This window comes from Salvia hispanica, chromosome 4, assembly GCF_023119035.1.
Source record: "Salvia hispanica cultivar TCC Black 2014 chromosome 4, UniMelb_Shisp_WGS_1.0, whole genome shotgun sequence".
In the NCBI taxonomy this organism is placed as follows: domain Eukaryota; kingdom Viridiplantae; phylum Streptophyta; class Magnoliopsida; order Lamiales; family Lamiaceae; genus Salvia; species Salvia hispanica.
Genome location: NC_062968.1, coordinates 27508210 through 27529329, shown reverse-complemented (window position 1 = coordinate 27529329; position 21120 = coordinate 27508210). Strand labels below are relative to the sequence as shown.

Sequence of the window (21120 nt, the reverse complement as noted above, 5' to 3'; positions counted from 1 at the left end):
GCAAATATGTAGCAAGATTTGTTGGGGATGCATGTATAGTTTTGTTATCATAATCAAATGTGTCATATACTTCTTACTAAAATAAATAGTGTATTGATTAGCAAAGTTGGATGTACTTTGAGTGAGGATGCAAATTTAGATACCAATAATTTGTGATTTTCCATGTGAACTTGCGTGAAGATTTAGGTAAATCAAATAATTGCTACTCTATTATTTATGTTTTACATTCAATAATAGGTTTGTTCTGAACGCTACAAAGAAAAAGGACGCAATTATAAATATATCGTGGTTGATATTGCAAAAAAAATTACTGGAAGGAACATCAGAAAAACGCTAGTAAATAGCGACAAACATGTTGCTATCGGTAAATTTGTCGGCAATAGTCGTGTTTCTAAGTGAAAATCAGTTAAAATCTGTCGATTTTGGACCTAAATCTCAATAGCCGATTCCGGTTTAAAACCAAAACCACAAATAAAGTTATTAGTCCGATTATAGTTCCATCCAGTCCTTTTATATGATACTGGCTCGCTTGGATGATAGAATTGAAAATTATTCAATTGTTCCATTAAATAAAACATCTCTTAATTACAACTCATGACCTCAACACTAAACCACTTTTAGCATCCTCATTATTGTATTATTAGTATTTATTTCATTCTTATCATTCAATCAAGGCGATTGACTGTACAAGACATACAAAAGACAATATAATTTCTCTAGAATAATGACACAAAGTTGTACTACCATTATTCATAACAAAATAACATTTTGTCCAAAATATAAACCATAGCTAAGTTTTGGACTTTTGGTCTTCTATGACTACTGACAACTGAAAAAACATATTTTCTTTTAGTCCTGTATTTTTTAGCATATGGCACGCTGCCCCTAAAGATACCTGTCCTAAATTCTCTCTTCCTTAATTAATTTTGCACAAGACCCAACATAAAATTATTGTATATTTCGAATTTTGAGTTCATTAAATTAGTTTATCTACAATGGGTCCTAGGTGTTAAAAATTACAATGGCCAATGAATAAGAACTGTGAAGATTCAAGAATCGGTGATTTTTTTTTTTTGGTTGATTTGGTTTGTCTCTGATTTTCTAGATTGTTGCAGAAAAAAGAGTAAAAGTGGAAAAAATAAAGGGACTTTTTCGAGAATCTTTCACTAACATTACCACTATCAAAATGAAATTCACACTCCTTTTTTATAGTGAAGCTTTATGATCAAAAATATTGTCGTTGGTGACGCTCCATTATTGAAATTCAATCTGTGATTAGAATATAAACGTAATATAACTAGTAGTACAACATTTCCCTCGACCGAAACTCAGTATTAATATTAGAAAAAGAATAAAGTATAGCATAAAATATTTACGTAATTATAATTAGCCCAACATAGATCAGAGTAATTTGTTCGAACCATTAAGTTGCAAAATTTGCTTATACTCACCATGAAGATCAATTAAGTACGAGTTTACAAGTAGAAAATGGTTATTACTCGCACTTTTGTAATTTTATTTAATTATTATGTGAGAAAATTCAATCCAACAGTTCTAATTTATTAATATCACAAGAGTTGAAGGTCTGTTTACGACAACAAAGAGAGAGTTCGATTTCCATTACATAACAGAAAAAAACCTATTCCATGACAACCATCTCTTATAGTTTTCAACCTTCCTCAAACAGTTCCACGAACCATTCTCTTCACCTTCACATCATTGGCCTCACGTTGAGATGAGAGGCGAGCTTCTGCCCGAGAGACTTGTCAGCCTGCAGTCGAGACGAGCAACAGTGAGTTCCTGCTCTATGTTGAGCACAAAGGAAATAGTATAATGAGATGAGAGAGCGGGGGTGAAGAGGAACGCACCTGATTCCAGTACGAAACCCAGATGCTTCGGATTTCGTGGGTGAGACGGGGGTCAGACAAGGCGTCAACCCACCTTTTGATGAATCTCTCTTGCCTGAAGGAGAAATGGTGAATTAGGAAATGTCCTCTCATGTACATGCTATGACTTTTGAGTTTAAAAGAGGGCAGGAAGTGATATATACCTTTCTGGTGTGAAGGAACGGTATCTGTCACCGGGTTGTTTGAAGTTGTTCTCCTTCGCAATGCAGACCTGAATCACAAATGAAGCATTATTATAAGATCACGAAAGAAATGCCACTGAACGAAACACTTCTAGTAGTAGCGCTGCAGATATGGACAACAAAGTACAAAGGCTTATTGAATCTCTACAAGTATTTCGTTAAAAATTTCACATGCAAATGGCTTCCAACGACACAGGCCCACAACCAAATAGTAGGTTTAACAAAGAGGATCAAAGCCAAACAGCAGAATTAGATGCATACCCTGTCACGCTTTGCTGTCAACACCACGGGAGGGATGGGGTGCGTCTCAGCATGACGGGTTGGATCAAACCTGGATGGGAAATAGTTCACCTGGAAAGAGCAGAACCATCTAAATAAAGCACGAAGAAAAATGCAGAAGAATTCAAATCCCAAATAATTTGTAACAAGCAAAGAATAAGAAAGGAATAGAGAAGCCTACAATATCTTATGTGAATGAAGACATTGTAGACTCAGTTTATTTAACTGTCTAATGATGTTATGTGGAGAAATCACATTGAGTAAATGCCTATGAGAGATGCTTTTAAGAACTCTTGAAGTCCCTTTTTTGTGTTGCAGATAAGAGTATATAGAAGTAAAATACCTCCTCGTCCCTATGCATGAAGTTCATGAAACCTTCATGGTGGTTGTTGTGATGGGCACTCTTGGGAGCATTTGCTGGGAGCTGCAGATAGTTTGGTCCAAGACGGTGTCTCTGAGTATCAGAATAGGAAAAGATACGGGTTTGGAGTAGCTTGTCATCCGAATAGTAGATCCCAGGGACAACCAGAGCAGGGCAGAAAGCAAGTTGTTCATTCTCAGCAAAGAAGTTGTCAATGTTCTTATTCAACACCAAACGGCCAACAGGTTGCAGGGGAATGATGTCTTCGGGCCAAGTCTTTGTAACATCAACTGGGTCAAAGTCGAATCTATCTTCAATATCAGGATCTATGGTCTGAATGAAAAGTTTCCACTCGGGGTAGTTGCCTGCTGCAATCGAGTCATAAAGATCCTGTGTCGCATGGCTGTGATTGGTGCCTCCAACTCTGACAGCCTCGTCCTCCAACAGAGACTTCACTCCACAAGTGGGCTTCCAATGGAACTTCACATAATTTACTTTCCCGGCTTTGTTGATCAGAGTGTAGGTATTCACACCCGAGCCTTCCATATGCCTGTAATCTTGTGGAATACCAATATCATCGAAGAGGAACGTGAACATATGCAGACTCTCAGGATGGTGAGAAAAGAAGTCCAAGATTCTCCAGTTCTCCTGAATGTGGGACTTTGGGTTGGGTTTCAACGCATGAACCATATCAGGGAATTTCATTCCGTCCCGAATAAAGAAGACAGGGAAGTTGTTTCCCACCATATCGAAGTTTCCCTACACAAATCAAAAAAGAAAAGCGGACAACATTATGTAACTAAACCATAAAACAACAAATTTTTCGCTTCTTTCTTCTGCAATAAAGAAAACCACTATCGAAAAATCATAAATACTTAAAATAAGCAAAAATGCATAAAACTGATGATAGAACTCATTTGTAAGAATGGGAATCTTCTAGTACGAAAAACATACTGAGCAATAAGCGAACATCTTTACCTCTCTTGTGTAGAACTTCACGGCAAACCCTCGGGGGTCCCTAAGAGTTTCAGGGCTGCCACGCTCATGGATAACAGTTGAGAAACGGACAATAACAGGTGTTTGAACTCCCGGAGATCTAAGGAAATCAGCACAAGTAAGGTGTGTGATATCATGAGTGACCTCGAAAAAGCCCTTGGCACTGGCACCTCTGGCATGGACAACACGTTCCGGGATCCTTTCGCGATCGAAGTTAGCAAGTTTCTCCACCAAATGGTAATCTTCAAGTAGGATTGGACCTGTAATTGACACCATATTCATCAGTACCCTTTTCCATCTCTCCAAGCACAAAAATTTATTAAAATCACACACACAAATACACTTTTTTCATACCCTAATCCAAAACCTAGAAAATTATATCTAGTAACAAAACAACAACACGACGATTGGAAATCTTCACTATCGAAACACACTTCCACTTTTTAAATACCTTGATCTAAAAACCTAGAAAAATTAAATCCAGTAACAAAACAACAACAAATCGATCGATAAACTTCTCTCTACCAATAAAAACAGCTGATTCCAGATTGAAGCATGCATCTCACTTCAATTGCAAAAGGGGGAAAACAAAAAAAATATATACCTCTAGTTCCAACAGTCAAAGAGTTGTTGTTGTTCCAAACTGGAGCTCCAGAATTCGTGGTCATAAAAGGTGAATTGAAAGCACTCGACGGGCGGTACTGAACACATCATCACCAAATAGTCAAACATCAATACACAACAATCCGGAGCTAAACCTCAAGCAATTCAATCAATTTTTTTCTCAAAAAACATCTCCAGAATCAAAACAAACACGAAATCAATTCATACAAGTGTGTCGAGAGAGATAGAGCAGATTGAAAATCAAGCAAACAAGTCACCTAAATTTGACAAAAGCCTACCAAACACGTAAGCCTCGAAATCATCGATATACAAAACTCGACGCAGTAATTCAATCAAACAACACGAGGATTGGTGGATTACCACAAAATCAATCAAAACTCACAAATTCGTACCTTGTAAGGATCCATTTCTAGAGAAGGAAGGAAGAGAGAGGAGAGCTTTATTCGAAAATAGGAGTTTAGCGGTTTTAAAATAGGAAAATGAGATTATTTATAGCTATATGCATATTGGTAGGGACATAATAATATCATTATTTTACTATTTTATTTAGTTTTTTATATTTTTCTTCTAGGTTTCGTGGCTCGCATTTCTATTTTGCATAGATGGAAATATTATCCTTTTCAAATAGGATTAATCGTAAATAAATATTACTATGATCAAATTTTTGTTTTATTTTTTAAATTTTAAAATATTAAATTTGAATATGTTTGTACTTATTTGTAATAAAAAAAATTGATCACATACAAATAATGTATTATTAATTTTTTTGTAAAATGGACGATATCATTAATATCAAATAGGAGTGTCATTTATAAACTAACTATAATTTATAAATTTTTAATATTAATGCTATGTTACTTTTTTCTTTCGGATTACGTTAGTCCATCGTGTAGTTTAATGGATAGAGTTTCATCTATTTTCTATTGAAAGGTTAATGTCACCAATAATATTTTAAGAGCTTATTTGCCACCTAAAACTCCATTACACTCTCATTAATTTAAATTATCACGATTGAGAGTGTATTTAATTTGAGTCGATTTTAAATTTTTAATCGTGTTATTTTAACCGTGCCTGCTACAATTGTAGTAGTACTATATAAAAATAGATTGTTATTCCGAGATATATTAGGCAAAGCAAATTCTAGTTTCTTATTAATTGCGGCAGCGTAGCGCAATTGGTAACAGAAGGACAGATCTTGCTACAATAAGTTTGGGTTCAAATGATCAAATCCCATTGCTATTGTGGTTTCTAGTAGCTAGTGGGTTAAAGTCTTTCTCTTAACGAACTATTATGTACCATAATTTAATCCTTTTACATGATGTCGGGTCGAAGTGTAGGGACAGGATACAAAATCGCCTGAATTTAAAATACAATGTTGATGAAATAAATGGGGAGTAATTAAATGAGGATGTGATGAAGTCGAATTAGTTGTTCCTTATCCAAGGTTTTGGAGTTTATCTCGAGGGTACCAATGTATAATGTCGACACGTGGCATATGCCTAGAAATGTGTGTTCCAGATAAAACATCTCTTTAAATACCTAAAGAGGCAGTTATTTAATTTGGGCTGAAATTGGGGGTATTCATATTGGGCCCACAACATTTTGCAGTTGGGTAATTTGTTTGGAAATTTCTGAATTTTTTCAACGATTTTGTATACTCCTATTAATTTTAAATCTATTTTATCAATTACTTCTATTAGTTGATTCTAATCTTGCACTTATATTATTGATTTACTCTGGTTTTACGATCAGTTAAGCCGATACTAACACAACATAATGGCTTATTATTTGTGGAATATATTTGCAGAAAATTGAAGAGTGAAATCCTTTTGTAACCTTTAATAAATTAATTTATACTACCATAATTTAACATTTTAGGCTCATTTTCTAATTGGTGGATTTCTCTCACCTACTACCGAATTTGAAAAAAAACGTTGTCAATATATAGGGAAATTAATACCTACTACCTACATAAACACTTTCTATACTCTATTTTTGTTGTTATTACGTGTATAAATAAGTAATCAAAGTCTAACTAATTTTAAGTGTATAACTAGAGAACAAATCTTAGCCACATATCATAATAATTCATATTAATCTAAATATTGAATCAAACGTCCATATTTAATAAAGAAATAAGTGAACAGGGGCATTTTTGGAAATAATAATTTGTCCCATATTTTCAAATGGATCGTGATTTCCATAGGATATTCCAGAGTTGATTCTGATATCATTCCAAATTTCACGATCAACTTCATCCCAGATTTCATGATGAATTCTTCCTCATATTGTGATTAATTCTGATTTTTTTCAACTAACAATCAATTCTGCATTAGATTTCACTCAAATTGCGATCGATTCTATGTCAAATTTTCATATGAATCGCGATCAATTCTAATTGTTCAACTTGCTATCAATTCTGATACAGATTCAATCTCAAATTGAGATCGACTCTACCTCAAATTACGACCAGCCTTTATTTTTTAAATTTGATCAGTCTATGGCTAACAGATTTCACGCCTTCAATTGAATGTGGTCGATCATCCCAAAGCTGCCAGAATTGCGAACCCATTGTGTAAACCCCATCACGATCATGTGTACTCAATACCAATTCCGGACAAGTATTACTTCGATTCAGATTCATCATCTTCGAGAGATGATGCAACGAATCACTGTAAAGGAAATTTTCGAACTCTTATGGATTAATCATGAGATGATTGAAAATGGTGCACTTATAGTGATGTATATTACCTTTACAGTGAAGTATATTACCTGTACAGTGAACCATATTATGCTTATGGTGATGTAGTAAATCATATTGTTAAGCATACCACATAGTGAGTAAACATGATCATACAATTTACAATTTATAATTAGATCACATTTTTTTTTAAAATTAACTCCTATATGAAGGAGGAAATTACAAATAAACTCCTAAGAAAGGAGGAAATTACAACTGATGTCAAGAGGGCTCGAACTCGGCAGCTCATACATTGATGTCTAAGCTCATTGCCGCTAGGACAAATGCTCTGAACTTATAATTAGATCACATTGAGGAAGCTGGAATTGCTACGTATTAGACGTTGCAAATCCATTAGGTAAAATAGAGTCGATTTCTTGGGATTTACCACCAGACCAGACCAATCAGGATATGAGAATATACTTCACTATAATCACAATATACATCACTATATGCACAATATATTTCACTGAAATGAAAAAAGGGTACATTATAAGGCATGCAGAATATACTTCACTATAATCACAATATACATCACTATATGCACAATATACTTCATTGAAATGAAAAAAGGTACATTATAAGGCATGCAGAATATACTTCACTATAAGCACAATATACATCACTATACGTTCAATATACTTCACTGAAATGAAAAAACTGTACATTTTAAACTATATTCTTCACTGAAATATCAAACATCATATTTTTAGTTCATTGTGAACATGTTTTAGTCCACTAAACGTGAGTTTTATTTCATTGCCATCTTATTATTAGTTCAATTTTTACTGGTTTTTAGTTCAATGCGTACATGTTAAATGAGTTTTATTTTGTTGCAAACTTGTTTTTAGTTCACTTCTTACATATGTATAGTTCACTGTGTACTTGTTTTAGTTCACTACTATAGTTGTTCACTTCATACCAAAACTTACCAGATCACAATTTTAAGTTGTGAACTATATTTTGTTAAATAATTAACAAGTATTCATATGTGTACTAAATAGATTGAACATAAAGTGAAGTATGCTGCGCATATAGTGAAGTATATTGAACATAAAGTGAAGTAGATTATGCATGTCTTATAGTCTACAGTATTTTTCATTTTCAGTGAAGTATATTATGCATATAGTGAAGTAAATTAAACATGCCTTATAGTTTACTACTCCCTCCGTCCCACAAAAGATGACACACTTTCCTTTTTAGTTTGTCCCACAAAAGATGTCACATTTCCCTTTTTGGAAAAAGTTCTCTCTCACATGAATATAAAAATTTTATTTTCTCTCTCCATTTAACACACAAAACAAAACCTCCTAAAATCCCGTGCCATTTTCAAAGTATGCCAACTTCTCTGGGACGGAGGGAGTATTTTTTTCCCTACACTGAAGTATATTGTTCATATAGTGAAGTATAATAACTTTACAGTGAATTACAGTGAAGTAAATATGTTCTATAGTGAAGCAAATATGCTTTGCAGTGAAGTAAATAGTCTAACATAATATTGAATTTAATTGAAACGAATGAGCTTTATATTGGACTAAATGATATAGTACATATTATGAACCATATCAGTTTCATACAAATGTCATGAACGCTTGAAGTTTACAATCATTTTTCCACATCTATCTTCGTGTTGTTGCTACATTCTTGATAATTTTGATGTTGTCGCCAAGTTATTCAATGACTCATGGTTTGTTTCCGACAACATTAATGCGCTGCAATTCTGTGCTCTTAGCCTTTGGAGTATTCTCTTGCTGCTTCTTTTAGGCAATACATTTCCAATCTTGTTCCTGCCCACCATAGTAACAATCATCATATAATTCACTCTAAGGTCTATACATTTCACTGAAATCAGAAAACACAAAACACTATAAGACATACATCGTATACTTCACTCTAAGCATAAACTGTATTACTGCAAAGGTAACATACTTCACTTTTAACATTTATTAGTGCACTATAAGCAAGGATCACAAACAAGGTAAAACACTTCACTTCACTCTAACTATGGAATACTTCACTCTATGCACATTTTACTTCACTGAAATGGAAAAATAGTGCACTATAAGCAAGAATAACAAACACTTCACTCTAAGCATCGAATGCTTCACTCTAAGCACGTTTTACTTCATTGAGATGAAAAAATAGTGCACTATAAGCAAGGATCACAAACACTTCACTATAAGCATGAAATACTTTATTCTAAGCACGTTTTACTTCACTGGGATGGAAAAATAGTGCACTATAAGCACATATCACAAACACTTCACTTTAACCATGTATTACTTCACTCTAAGCACGTTTTACTTTCCTGAAATGGAAAAATAGTGCACTGTAAGCAAGGATCACAAACACTTCACTCTAAGCATGAAATTTTTCACTCTAAACACGTTTTACTTCACTAAGATAAAAAAATAGATAGCTATAAGCATGCATTACAAACACTTCACTCTAACCATGAAATACTTCACTCTATGCACATTTTACTTCACTGAAATGAAAAAAATAGATCGCTATAAGCATGCATCACAAAGACTTCACTCTAACCATGAAATACTTCACTCTATGCACATTTTACTTCACTGAAATAAAAAAAATAGTGCACTACAAGCACATATTACAAACACTCCACTTTAACTATGGAATACTTCACACTAAGCACGTTTTACTTTACTTTTACTTTACTGAAATGAAAAATAGTGCACTATAAGCAAGGATCACAAACACTTCACTCTAAGCACGTTTACTTCACTGGGATGAAAAAACAAATCACTTTAAGCATGCATCACAAACACTTCACTCTAAGCATGAAATACTTCACTCTATGTACATTTTAATTCACTGAGATGAAAAAATAGTGCACTATAAACACAGATCACAAACACTTCACTCTAACCATGAAATACTTCACTTTATGCACATTTTACTTCATTGAGATGAAAAAATAGTGCACTATAAGCACGAATCACAAACACTTCACTCTAAGCACGTTTTACTTCACTGAAATGAATAAACAGTGCACTATAAGCAAAGATCACAAACACTTCACTTTAAGCATGGAATATCGTAAATTAAAATTTTAAAAAAAGTAGGAATGACTCATGATCGGAGCCTTGGAGTATTCTGTAAGGACCTCCGGTTGCATTTTCTTCTGACGTTTAAAACCTATAAAAAATGAAATCTAAATCAGTTGAAGAAATTTTAATAAAAAAATGAATTCGAAATTGGTAGGACAACTTACATTTTGAAAAATCTTTTGGATTTGAATCCATTATTCGACGACGGAATGGGAGAATTGGATGTTGAGGAAAACGGAATGAGGCGACGACAACGGCGGAGTGAATCGGCTTTGAGTGAGAATTTGAGGTTTAGATAAGAGGAGAAGAGCGATGGCAGGCAAATGGAGAATTTAGAAATGAGAGAAATGAGCGTAGTAGGGCACACCGGCGGTACAGTCGTGGTGAGGAGCTGAGCAACGAAATTATTACAGAAACACCAAAGAGACGAAATAGAAGAGTGAGAGTGAACGCAGTAGAAGGAGGCGACGACGATTGATGACGACGAACGATTGAGCACCTAGATTTTCGATTGGAGCATTGGCGAAATGATGAGAAGATAAGGAGAAGAGTCTTGCGAGGATGAATTTTGAAAAATGATATGTTTTTCAAATTTAATCCAATTTTCATTTGTTAAATGGCAATTTTACCCCATTATCTTATAATGAAGTAATTCATTCATATTGTGATGTAAAATCTGGATGAATTTCAAATATTATATGGATGAATATCTGCCCTTGATTTTCTTAATTTTATGGTTGATATTTGTTCTCTAGTTATGTACTTAATGGACACTTGCCCCATATCAATAAGTAATCTCATTTAATAACTTTGAAGTTGAAGATATTCATGGTGTGAAACCAAAAATATTCCTTTCTAAAAAAAAGTATATTGAATTGTTTTTAGAATTTTGTTTATGGGTTGGTTGTCAAATTGTACGCATAGCAATAAAAATAGCCACATGAAAATTAGATTTCCAAAAAAATATCTTGGCAATTTCTTCAACTACCGACCACAAATTTAAATTATTTTCTCTCCTACAAGACTTTATTCGTAATTTTCTCCAATATCTCGAATAAAAATGAAACAAGATACTTACATGATTTTTCAAATAAGAGCTTTCACTTCAAATAGCTATCACTATTATAAGATTTCTACTTCAAAATTGTGCATAAATGTAACCCAAAGGTTAAGATCTATTTTTTCTCTTCCTTTTAACTCAAAAGGTACAATGTGAATAAGCTTTACAATTGAACAAACACTAGGTCACTAGCTATTTGTACAAAAGGAAATTAGTAATCTATAAATACCATTACCCCACCAAAAATAAAATAAATAACAATACTAAAATTTAAAATAATATTATTAAACCTCGTACACTACAAAAAAAACCGCGCATGCTTCGACGTTGTTAAGGTTAAAAGTGAGATGATGTTGACGGCCGATCTTCTTGCTTCTCTATAAGCACACATCTTGACGGAGGACCAAACATGCTCAAAATCACCTGCCAAAACACACGGCCACCGCCGTCGATCAACGATCAAATCCCGCAAAAAATATAATCTTTGCAAAAACTACGAATACGGGACAGACATTGCCGGGTACGAAGCTTCTTTACCGGAGATTGAGCGTGTGTGCATGTGTTTTAACAAGAACGAAGGAAGTAGATCGTATAACTTCGCGAAAAATAGGATTTTAAAAAAATTATAGTACTATCACAATTGTAGATTGGATGATTTAAACTCGTTAAGGGTTTTGATAGGATTTAGGGTTTAGGACGATGGGAGTATATCTTACGGGTAAAAAGACGAGGCCGTGCAAGAAGCCGAGAAGCACCAATGCGAGATACATTTTGAAGTAGTAAACCTGCAACCCACACAGAAGAGATAAGAACGAGGCGTTAGAAGCATAACGAAAAACGGCTCATATAAATCCATTTGTGCATGCAAGATCACGGACCACAAAAACTTCGGTCCTCGAGAAGCAAAGAACGAGCACTCCGACTAGCTTCGTGAGCGTGATTCCGCTGCAACAGAGAGGTTGTTCTGTAAGTAATCAAAAGGTAGAAAAAAGTTGAAAAACTAGGGAAACTGGAACGGGAAAAGGGCTCGAACCTGAAAACGGATGCCCCCATCGTGGTGAGAGCTTCTTTCATCCGCTGATTCCTATCTCCGCTCGTCACCTAAAAGTGACACAATTAAACGAAGTTGTTGATCGTTTTCATTCTTTTACAGCCAATGCTCCAAAGCTTATGATTGTAAATAAGGGGAGAAATCTGACAATAAGGGGAGAAATCTGACCAAGAAAGCATGAGTAATATGGACACAGAACTCCACGGCGATGCCCACGGACATCACGAGGTTCACAACCGACAGCGCGTTCAGCTGGATACCTAGGATCGCCATTATGCCCTGAGGACACCGAAGAAACGAGTTATAGCGTCGGAACCTGCCTGAAAGGGTGCTTAACCGTGCAAATTGAGAAGAGGAACGTACCAAAAGATCCACGATGATCATTGACAGAACAAGTAGAATTATCGCAGAAGTCCACACACTGAACACAGAAAGGAAACAAAAAACAGGGTGAGCACGCAGTCATTTTGATGAAAGATACGACGAGGTTTATGTATAAGACTAACCTGCATGTGATGACTAAGCAGACTACGAAGACAGCAGCTGTTAAGTACAAGAAAAAAAATAAATATATTGAGATGATTGGAATAAATCTCTTATCGAACATCAAGATTTCGAGGAGGACAAATCATAACCAACGAGTTCGGTGCAGTCATGAAATTGAACGAAAAACAAAGGAACTAACCGATGGCAATAGCAAGATTGATCAGAGCCGTCTTCCATATGTTAAGGTACTGCTCGAAGAACATATAGAACACAGCGTATGGGAAGACGTCAATCTGCAAAGGAGTAAATAAACGTCAGCCCAAAGTTCAAATGACTGGGACAGATCAAATATACGAAGGAAGTTACCCCCAAAGCATGAGACATCTTTGCACTAAAATCTCTTGCAGCCCTCATCGAGTTTACATAGTCAGCCTGTTTATTAAGAGGTGTGTGATATGTCCTAAAAGCCGATGCTTGAATGATTCCGTTCTCGTAGCCTAATGATATAGAAATATTTTCATTAATGTCAGAGAGAGAGAGAGCAATTGGATTTAGTATAAAAGTACTAAGAGAATATTTACCATTGAGCTCAACATTGCTTGTATATGCTCCATTTCCACCTTTTGCACAATCAGCAGACGGCAACGCATTAAGGAACCATGGAAGCTTCTCCCTAAATTGTGCAGTTGATGGGCGGCCATTTTGCAACTCCGAGTGACGGAAGCACTGTAAATTTGTTATATTCATCATTAGTAAAGGTTGTTGCCAAATTATAGCATAAGCGGTGAACACTCTAAGATAACCGGTGTTAATTAATCAAGACAGTATAAAGTCCACGAGATGAAGAGGTTTATTTTACCGTTGTACAGTCCGAACACACTGAGCTGAGCCCACAACTACCACCATCTGACGCACAACAAGGAGGCTGAAAAAATATTTTAGAAAAAATGCGTAAAACATTTATTTTGAGATGGCAAATGAAAAAACAACGGCTGAAATGAGTATATGACAGACCTGATCATCCGGAGGACAGTAGCTTGCATTAGTGAATTTCCTACAACATCCGAAAGCTTCAGGAGACAACCAAACGAGAAAGTCATCGAGCCACGAAGCTGCTGGTTTAGCTATGTAACTTGATTCTGGCACTAACGAAGCTCGAGCTATCTGCATGATTCAGGAAGTATGAATTAGAATAACAGCTTCATACTCAAAACTAATCTATACAGGTGTCTAACTGTAATTTAATCTTCAAAAATTCATTTTTTGTATATAACTTGAAAGAATGTTCAAAATTAAATGGGCAGAATAAAACACTCGTGCAGCACTTTGAAGGGCCCAAAGTTTATAAACTTCAAGAATAACTATGTGTTACCTCATTTAGAAGAGAATTAGAATCACACTGGCTGATAGAACAGAGCTGGTTCGTCTGTCTCGATTCTAAACTGAGAAAATAAAAAACGAGCACGTCAAGAATTCCCTTATATTGCTGAGAGGTGAGTCTTGGAATATTGAAGTCATAGCAGAAAGTAATAGTTCAAAAGCCCAAACTGCAGATTACTGCACTAAGTTGAACATGCATTTGTAGTAAACATGGAGTATCAATTATAGGGGTTTGCATAAACAACAGTCAAACCAAAGCTACCTGTAATTGTAGTCTTTCACTACAAAATAGAGTGGAGGACCGATTCTTAGATAGTCCGTGATATTGTTAAAGTAACCCTGCAGTAAAAGATTAAAGCCCTATATGTGAAGTTTGAGGGGGGTGGCGAAAAAGACAAGAACTGTGAAACAGAAATGTTGATGTTTGAAGACCTGAAGATATGAGTCTCGAGGAAGAACAATTTGCTGTTCTAAACCAGGTTGTATTCTCGAACACAATGCCTTCACAAGACAACAATGGAAAGTTTTGCTGTTAGAAGACGATTCAAACATTTCTTAAGAGATAGGCAAGATCTGTAGCCAACAACTTACTATGCTTGCCAATGTAAATGCGCCAAAAGTGCAGACGACCAGTAGTTTAATCACCCAAACGCTAAGAATCGGAGCATGAATTTCCTGGACGGGAAAAATTACTAGTTAGTAAAGCAAAAAAAGAGATTAAGCAAAGTTAATGAAACAAAAATACAGATATCAGAAAGAAAGGGTAGTTTCATTAGACGAGAGCAGTAAATCTATCTTATACCTTCATATATCTCACTAGTAATCCCGGTTTCTGCTGATTACCACCTGGAATTTCGGAAAATACATCATTTTAGCTATGTGCTTTTAGTATACGATAGGCCGTCCCAAATGCTGGCACAAAATTATACCTTTCTCCAGCTCAACATTTGAACCAGATGTCTTAATACACGGAAAACAGTCGATCCTGTTATCCTCGGCTCTCAGGAAGTCGAAAACGATTAAGGCAACAAATGCAGTAACTTGAAGAAGGAAATCCAGAAGAACAGCCAATGCTGCACGTAGAACATCCACACGTAAGTTAGACTGACATCGGTAAAGAGGGAAATCAATATTCAAACAGCAGATTTTTAACCTGCAAACATTGAGAAGACGCGGCAAGCAGGCATAGGAATGAAACTTCCCACTGCAAAGGCCAAGACCTCAGCAAGGCTAGCTAGTGTTATAGACGGTCCTACTTCCACGAGTGCGTTACTAATCCGTCCCTCTATCGGCAATTCTAATTGCTGTCTCTTTACGGCTTGAACCAGTATGCACATGTTGTCCACCCCAACCTGACCACCATTGAAAAAACCCATCAAGTCATCGAGAGAAGAATAATCTTGTGATCAATGAGCAAACCACTTCTCGGTTGAACATTCTGTTTGATAAGAAAGAAGGGAACAATTTTTATACAGTATAGAGACGTGCAGTTGTACAGTTGATCAAAATCGAACTTACAGCCAGAACAAGAAAGGGGATGACTTCCATTATTATCAGTGTAGATTTTACTCCAACAGCACTGAAAAAACCAACTGATCCGAGCACAGAAAGCATGACGAGCAGAACGCCTGATAGACCTAGTAATATCTGTAGAGGCATTGTGCAATATTAACCAGTAATGTAAGTACAATTTACGGAATTGGTTTTAATGTTTTAGGAATATGCATTCAGTAAAGCTTATCACAAAATAATACCTTGGAGGAGATATAATAGGAAGAGAAACGAGGAGCATCTCCCAGAGTCAAGGATATATAAGCAAACATTACGAGATAGCTTATCTGGAACAAAATGACAAACATATAATAAGAATAAGAACTATATGAAAAACACACTTGAAACATTAGATTTATTCCCCTACCATGATAGTTATAGCATCTGCTGTGCTTTCTCTTTTCAGTTCTTCCTCGATAGAACTCTCTGACGAAAAGGCAAGTGTTAAATTCTTTGATTGCACCATAGGCAAGAGCTCCTCCTGATAAGAAAACTGATTTTAGTAACATACTTACGAACCAACTCAACCAAAAAAATAGTAAAAGGAGGCCCATTATCACTTTGAATTCATTTATTTTGTCTTTGACATATATAATCGGATTATAAACAACTCTTTTCTGAGTGTTATGAACAAGCTAAGAGGATCGCAATCATGTTTATATTTTCACCTCTCGGGGAGTAGAAACAAGAATTACCTTTGCTAGCTGAATGAAAGCTTTCTCCCATGCCTCTGCCCTCTTGGTAGCATTCCCATCTTTGTTGACTTCATTGTTCACGGGATATGTCACTATGAAAGCAGAAGCCTGTTTGGAACAAATGGTTGAGACTATATACTTCGTGCATCAAAAAATTTGCTCATAAGAGATTAACTGTTACCTCTGAATAGTTATTCCCAGAGAAACCACCGAGAGCTGTGCTCGGATCAAGTGGAGCTTTGAATGCACTGGCGCATGTGTCGGCTGATGAATAGTGCTAAAAGACACGGATCACAAATAAGTATCCAAAGGTAGAGAGAAACGAGGCTTTGGATATTATATGCAAGGGACGGAGCCCACTAATAGTACCTGGAAACAATATTCGACATGATCTATACCCCCAAAGCTATCATAGTTCTGGACATCCATCTTGAAATACTATCACAGAATGAAACATTTCCAGGTCACAAAAAAGTTCAAACTATGAAAACAAAAACTCGTTGGCATCTAAAACTATTATACCTGAAGAACACTTTGAGTGGCACAATCCTTGCCAAGTGGCTTCATGCAAATATCAGTAAGAGATACCAATGAACCAGAAAAATTTGCTCTGATCGTATCCACCTGTCATAATTGACAGAATGTAATTCTCTAAGTAGCAACTACTGCTTCACGAGCAGAAAAATCATTCTTGAAACCAAATGGGACAAAGTTGGGGGAACGCCAAAAGGGGGATTACCCTTTTTTGTACGTCGAATAACAGGTTGATATTGCTATCTGACACGATGCTTGGTGTTTTCCCATTCACAGTGTCCGGGATCGTTGCTATTATGAGCTGAATGTTTCAAAATGGAAATTTCAGTCTGTAAATACTCTGTCAAAGAAGCAGCATAGTTAGCTATTGTAATACCTGCTCGATTCGGTAAAAGGGAGCGAGATGACTGTCGAAGAATTGTTTCTCTTTCGCAGCTCTACTTCCAGGTCCCACCCATAACTGAAACGCAATAGTTTGAAAACTTTAGAATTTTAAATTGTTAGTCATTATGTGTTAGCAACCCAAATATAGACAGTAGTTGGAGACTAACTGTACCTTCTCGGGCCTCGTCTCGACTTGGAAGCGTATAAGACCCAAGCAGAGCAACAGAACAATACCGATTGATGAGCACAGAACCAGGACGGGGTTTCTGGCCACCCATGTGCCGTATCTCCTGAAAAAGGCATCCCCCGTCAACCATGTCAATAAATCGCTTCTCAGACAAAATGTACTTTACTGCAGTTGACTCAAATGAATATTCACCTATAGAACTTTGACATGTAGCCTTGCACGATTGAAAGCTGCACTCCACTGTTCATTTGGGGAACATCCTCGAGCATCTGTGTTTAAGAAAATTAAACGATCCACTTATGAGTGTAGGCTTTGGCATTGGCAATTCTTGATTTAGAATACCCCAGCCTCCAAAAGAGTGAGTGATGAAAGTACTAAAGAAAATAATCATAAATAGGAGGAAAGGCCCCAATGAGAGATCAAACACATAATTGAGAAGTTCACACGGGCATGCACCTGCATAGGGACATTTTCATCCTTCTGACTGTTTATACGGCGAATAACACCCCCATTTGGGATGTTAATCACAGGTTTGGTTTTAGACACGGGACTCCTTTTCCTTTTCCTGTGGAAGAATCCCCATCCAAGAAACACAGAAACAAGTACAATGTATAATATTGTCATTCCAACCTCAATGCATTTTGCCTGCACGTATCAAGAATGGGAAACCCGTCATATTAGAGTTTTTACATCACAGTGAAGAAATCTCTTGGTTTCCATCAGCACCTAAGGTAAAATTCTCACATTTATAGATCCTATTCTCACTGAACAGGAACCTTTCTTGAGAGGAGTAGGAAGACCCGAGCTTGAACAGGCTGCTGACGAAGGACAGTCACCGCACGAACAGCCCAATGAAGTGTCGCCGCATGAATATGTGGACACATTCATAGGCTTCATTCCCACTGATTCCGGGGCAGCCGGCAAAAAATTTATAGCATATGGTGATCCTGGTACACCAAGCCCCGCCCGTCTACCAAGAAACGCATACCACTCTGTCATACGCAATCACTAGTGAGTACACTTTCTTGGACCAAAAAGAGGAGGTTGTTACTTAAAAGGTAACTTGGGAGATTAGAAGTGCGGTCTCACCTTGAAATTTCTTAGCACCAGCACCGATGAATTCCATGGCTCGAGTGTTCATGGTGCCAAATTTTACTTCTTTGCATGATTCATACATTCCCGAACCAAAAGAGTCAGCTATGTAATAATCAATACCATTAACCGTCGAATTGCCCCCAACCTGGAAAGAGCACATGGAAAAATGTTTAAGAAGAGCTCGAAATGATTGAAACCTTTTCCATTAAAAGAGAAAGGTGGCAAGGCTGTAGAGATGGTCGAAATCCTAGGCAGTGCTAGATATGATCGCTCTATAAAACCATAGTAAACAGTCGTTTATCAAAATCACTAGCTTTGAGTAGGATTACTGACCTTGGCAATAGAAGTCACATTGATAAACTGGCTCTGGTTTGGGGAACATGTGAGCTCGCAGAATAGGTTCAAGAAATTTCTCAAGCAAGCTGGACAACCTACTAGAAAAGGAATAGCCTGCAGAAAGAGTATTCTATGAGAACATAAATTCATTTAATAGAAATTAAAAAGAAACACGGAGATTCCAGTGAAATTGATCAAATTCACATCCAGAAAAGATCAGAAAAGTTTACTCAATGCACAAAAACATGAATTCTTTTTTATTCATAATCAGTCAGTTATATCTATAGCTATATACACAAAGATAATGTGGCTCTCATCGAAGTGCCAAAACATTTATGTGCGAGTTATGTTCACTTCAACGGAACAACAAAGCTGAATTTCTTACTTGCTGGACTTGCGTCCTCAGAGTGTCGAACTGTGCCTCCGTGCAACATATGTTTCCAGTAATCGTAGGACACAAGCTTTGAACCTTTGCTGATAGCAATTCATCTGGCTGTTATAATCAAACAAATAACCGAGTTCAAACATATTCAAACTTACACATGGCATTGCTCCAAAGCATCAAGAAAAACAATACACCATAACTAACAAGTAGTTACAATTAAGAAACCAGAGAAGCAAGATCTCAGCAAAATTAATCCCAGCAACATTTACCTTGACTGCAGGTCTGCCAATGGCACAATTCAGCACTTTTCCATCGCTACGTGCTCCACAAATGTCGTACATGGCGCAATATTCCTCTGAATGTCTCTGTCTGAAAACAGAACACTTGGTTAGATCATTCTTTAAAAGATGGTTTATAGCTGCAAACCTCGAAAACAATGCTCACAGATCCGTATATTCACAACGCTCAGATATTCTTCAAATCAATATAATTTTTTCAGTTCAAGTCAAGAAACTGATGGTTGAATTAAAAACAGTTTCAAAGTTCCATTTTTTATTTTATTTTTTTGCTGAGAGCAACATGAGTTTGTACATCATATTCCATCAACTCACTCAAAGGCCTACCAAACTCTGTATATCCAAAGAAAAATAAATTAACTAATTAAAAACTTTTATTTGAAAAGTTAATTCATCAGAAAAAATCAAGCAATAAGGAGGAAAAAGACACTTGAAACGATTCCTCCCAACTTTTCCCAAACACCTTTGATCTTCCCCCAAAAAAGTTCCAAATAAAGCCAAAACACACACACGGAATTGTGAAGCTTAAAACCACGAGCAGACATTTGTCAATTATCATCTCCGAAACCGACACAGAGAAGAAGCAATACCCGCCACTATCCGCCAAAAGAAGCCTCGCACCAGACCTCTCCGATTCCACCACAGCCGCCACTAACAACACCTGCAAAACAAACAATAAAATCAACTAATTTCCAATTTTTTTAAAAAAACAACTGAATTCGCCGATTTTCCCTCCATTTTCAGCTCACCGTGAGCACCAGCAAACAACGGCGGAGGCCTCTCATTCTGTTCCCCTCCATTGCAGCAGAAATTGAAAGTGGATAACTCAATCACAACCGCCTCAATTGCTATATATATATATATAGAACTACAGCTCAATAGTATTGGAAATCTCAATTTGTGATGATAAAATCGGTGAAGCAGGTTGGAGTCAACTTCAATGCAGGCGATAGTTGATCATAAATGATATGCACCATCACTACAATAATCCGGGAGAGTTGCTATATATAAATTCAATGTCTGCGGTTAGCAGAGACGTGTGTAGTCTGTAGAGAGAGAGAGTGTGTGTGTGTGAGTGTGTGATTGAGTGAGAGAGAATTGCAGAGAGAGAGAGGAGTTTAAGGAACAAAATCCGAAGCGAGAATTTATTTTAAAATATAATCGGAATTTTCTGGTGTGGAATGTGAATTGACGGGAATGCCCCTACTTTCGGTCGTTATGTCGACCACATTTTGCTGCGGATAATGATTGTTTCAATTATTATTATTACTATTGTTTTGATTTGGAAATTTTGATATGCAGGAAATTCAATTTAATTCGATTACCTAAAATTATACTTAGGATCACTTTGTTTAGTGGGATGCTGACCTGAAAAATTAATTTGATTCCTAATTTTTTATTCTTGTGCATGTTTGACTTTTTTTGCCAAGTACCCTTATTTTCTAATGTAATTTTTTTACTTTTTTCTAAATTTAAATATAATAATAATTATTATTATAATAAAAATTTTACAGCGA

At 36.2% G+C, this 21120-nt stretch overlaps 2 protein-coding genes across 3 annotated transcripts; both read right to left on the bottom strand.

The window, feature by feature from the left end:
- Positions 1-1539: 1539 nt before the first annotated feature.
- On the bottom strand, positions 1540-4847 carry LOC125219009 (catalase). The gene is made up of 8 exons (XM_048120846.1): positions 4742-4847; positions 4330-4426; positions 3708-3985; positions 2712-3488; positions 2351-2440; positions 2051-2118; positions 1869-1962; positions 1540-1771 (listed from the first exon to the last, which is right to left on the bottom strand). The coding sequence occupies exons 1-8, from the start codon at positions 4754-4756 to the stop codon at positions 1712-1714; spliced, it is 1479 nt and encodes a 492-aa protein (XP_047976803.1). The 5' UTR covers positions 4757-4847; the 3' UTR covers positions 1540-1711.
- Positions 4848-11331: 6484 nt separating this feature from the next.
- Positions 11332-20716, bottom strand: LOC125221808 (NPC intracellular cholesterol transporter 1-like). Of its 2 annotated transcripts, none has more exons than XM_048124069.1 (38): positions 20353-20716; positions 20194-20264; positions 19577-19676; positions 19308-19415; positions 18920-19036; positions 18581-18731; positions 18236-18483; positions 17948-18136; positions 17684-17760; positions 17477-17594; positions 17297-17380; positions 17126-17221; positions 16909-17010; positions 16756-16824; positions 16568-16663; positions 16387-16494; positions 16059-16172; positions 15895-15978; positions 15659-15787; positions 15294-15492; positions 15070-15213; positions 14943-14986; positions 14732-14815; positions 14573-14641; positions 14403-14479; positions 14133-14202; positions 13775-13924; positions 13620-13685; positions 13342-13486; positions 13127-13257; positions 12960-13053; positions 12781-12817; positions 12638-12695; positions 12443-12553; positions 12257-12324; positions 12102-12187; positions 11940-12008; positions 11332-11646 (listed from the first exon to the last, which is right to left on the bottom strand). In XM_048124069.1, exons 1-38 carry the CDS (start codon positions 20401-20403, stop codon positions 11522-11524), a joined length of 3939 nt encoding a protein of 1312 aa, XP_047980026.1. In that variant the 5' UTR covers positions 20404-20716; the 3' UTR covers positions 11332-11521. The 2 variants fall into 2 exon arrangements, with proteins under 2 accessions (XP_047980026.1, XP_047980027.1); XM_048124070.1 differs by having other exon boundaries at positions 12102-12168.
- Positions 20717-21120: the final 404 nt, after the last annotated feature.

Coding starts and splice junctions, on each gene's coding strand:
- LOC125219009 (XM_048120846.1), bottom strand. Junction 2,441..2,711: donor TCATGCATAGGGACGAGGAG/GTATTTTACTTC, acceptor TGCTCTTTCCAG/GTGAACTATTTCCCATCCAG. Junction 2,119..2,350: donor TGACAGCAAAGCGTGACAGG/GTATGCATCTAA, acceptor TTTGTGATTCAG/GTCTGCATTGCGAAGGAGAA.
- LOC125221808 (XM_048124069.1), bottom strand. CDS start 20,403: ATGGAGGGGAACAGAATGAGAGGCCTCCGCCGTTGTTTGCTGGTGCTC. Junction 14,480..14,572: donor CTCGAGACTCATATCTTCAG/GTCTTCAAACAT, acceptor CTTTTACTGCAG/GGTTACTTTAACAATATCAC. Junction 13,054..13,126: donor AGATGTCTCATGCTTTGGGG/GTAACTTCCTTC, acceptor ACTCCTTTGCAG/ATTGACGTCTTCCCATACGC.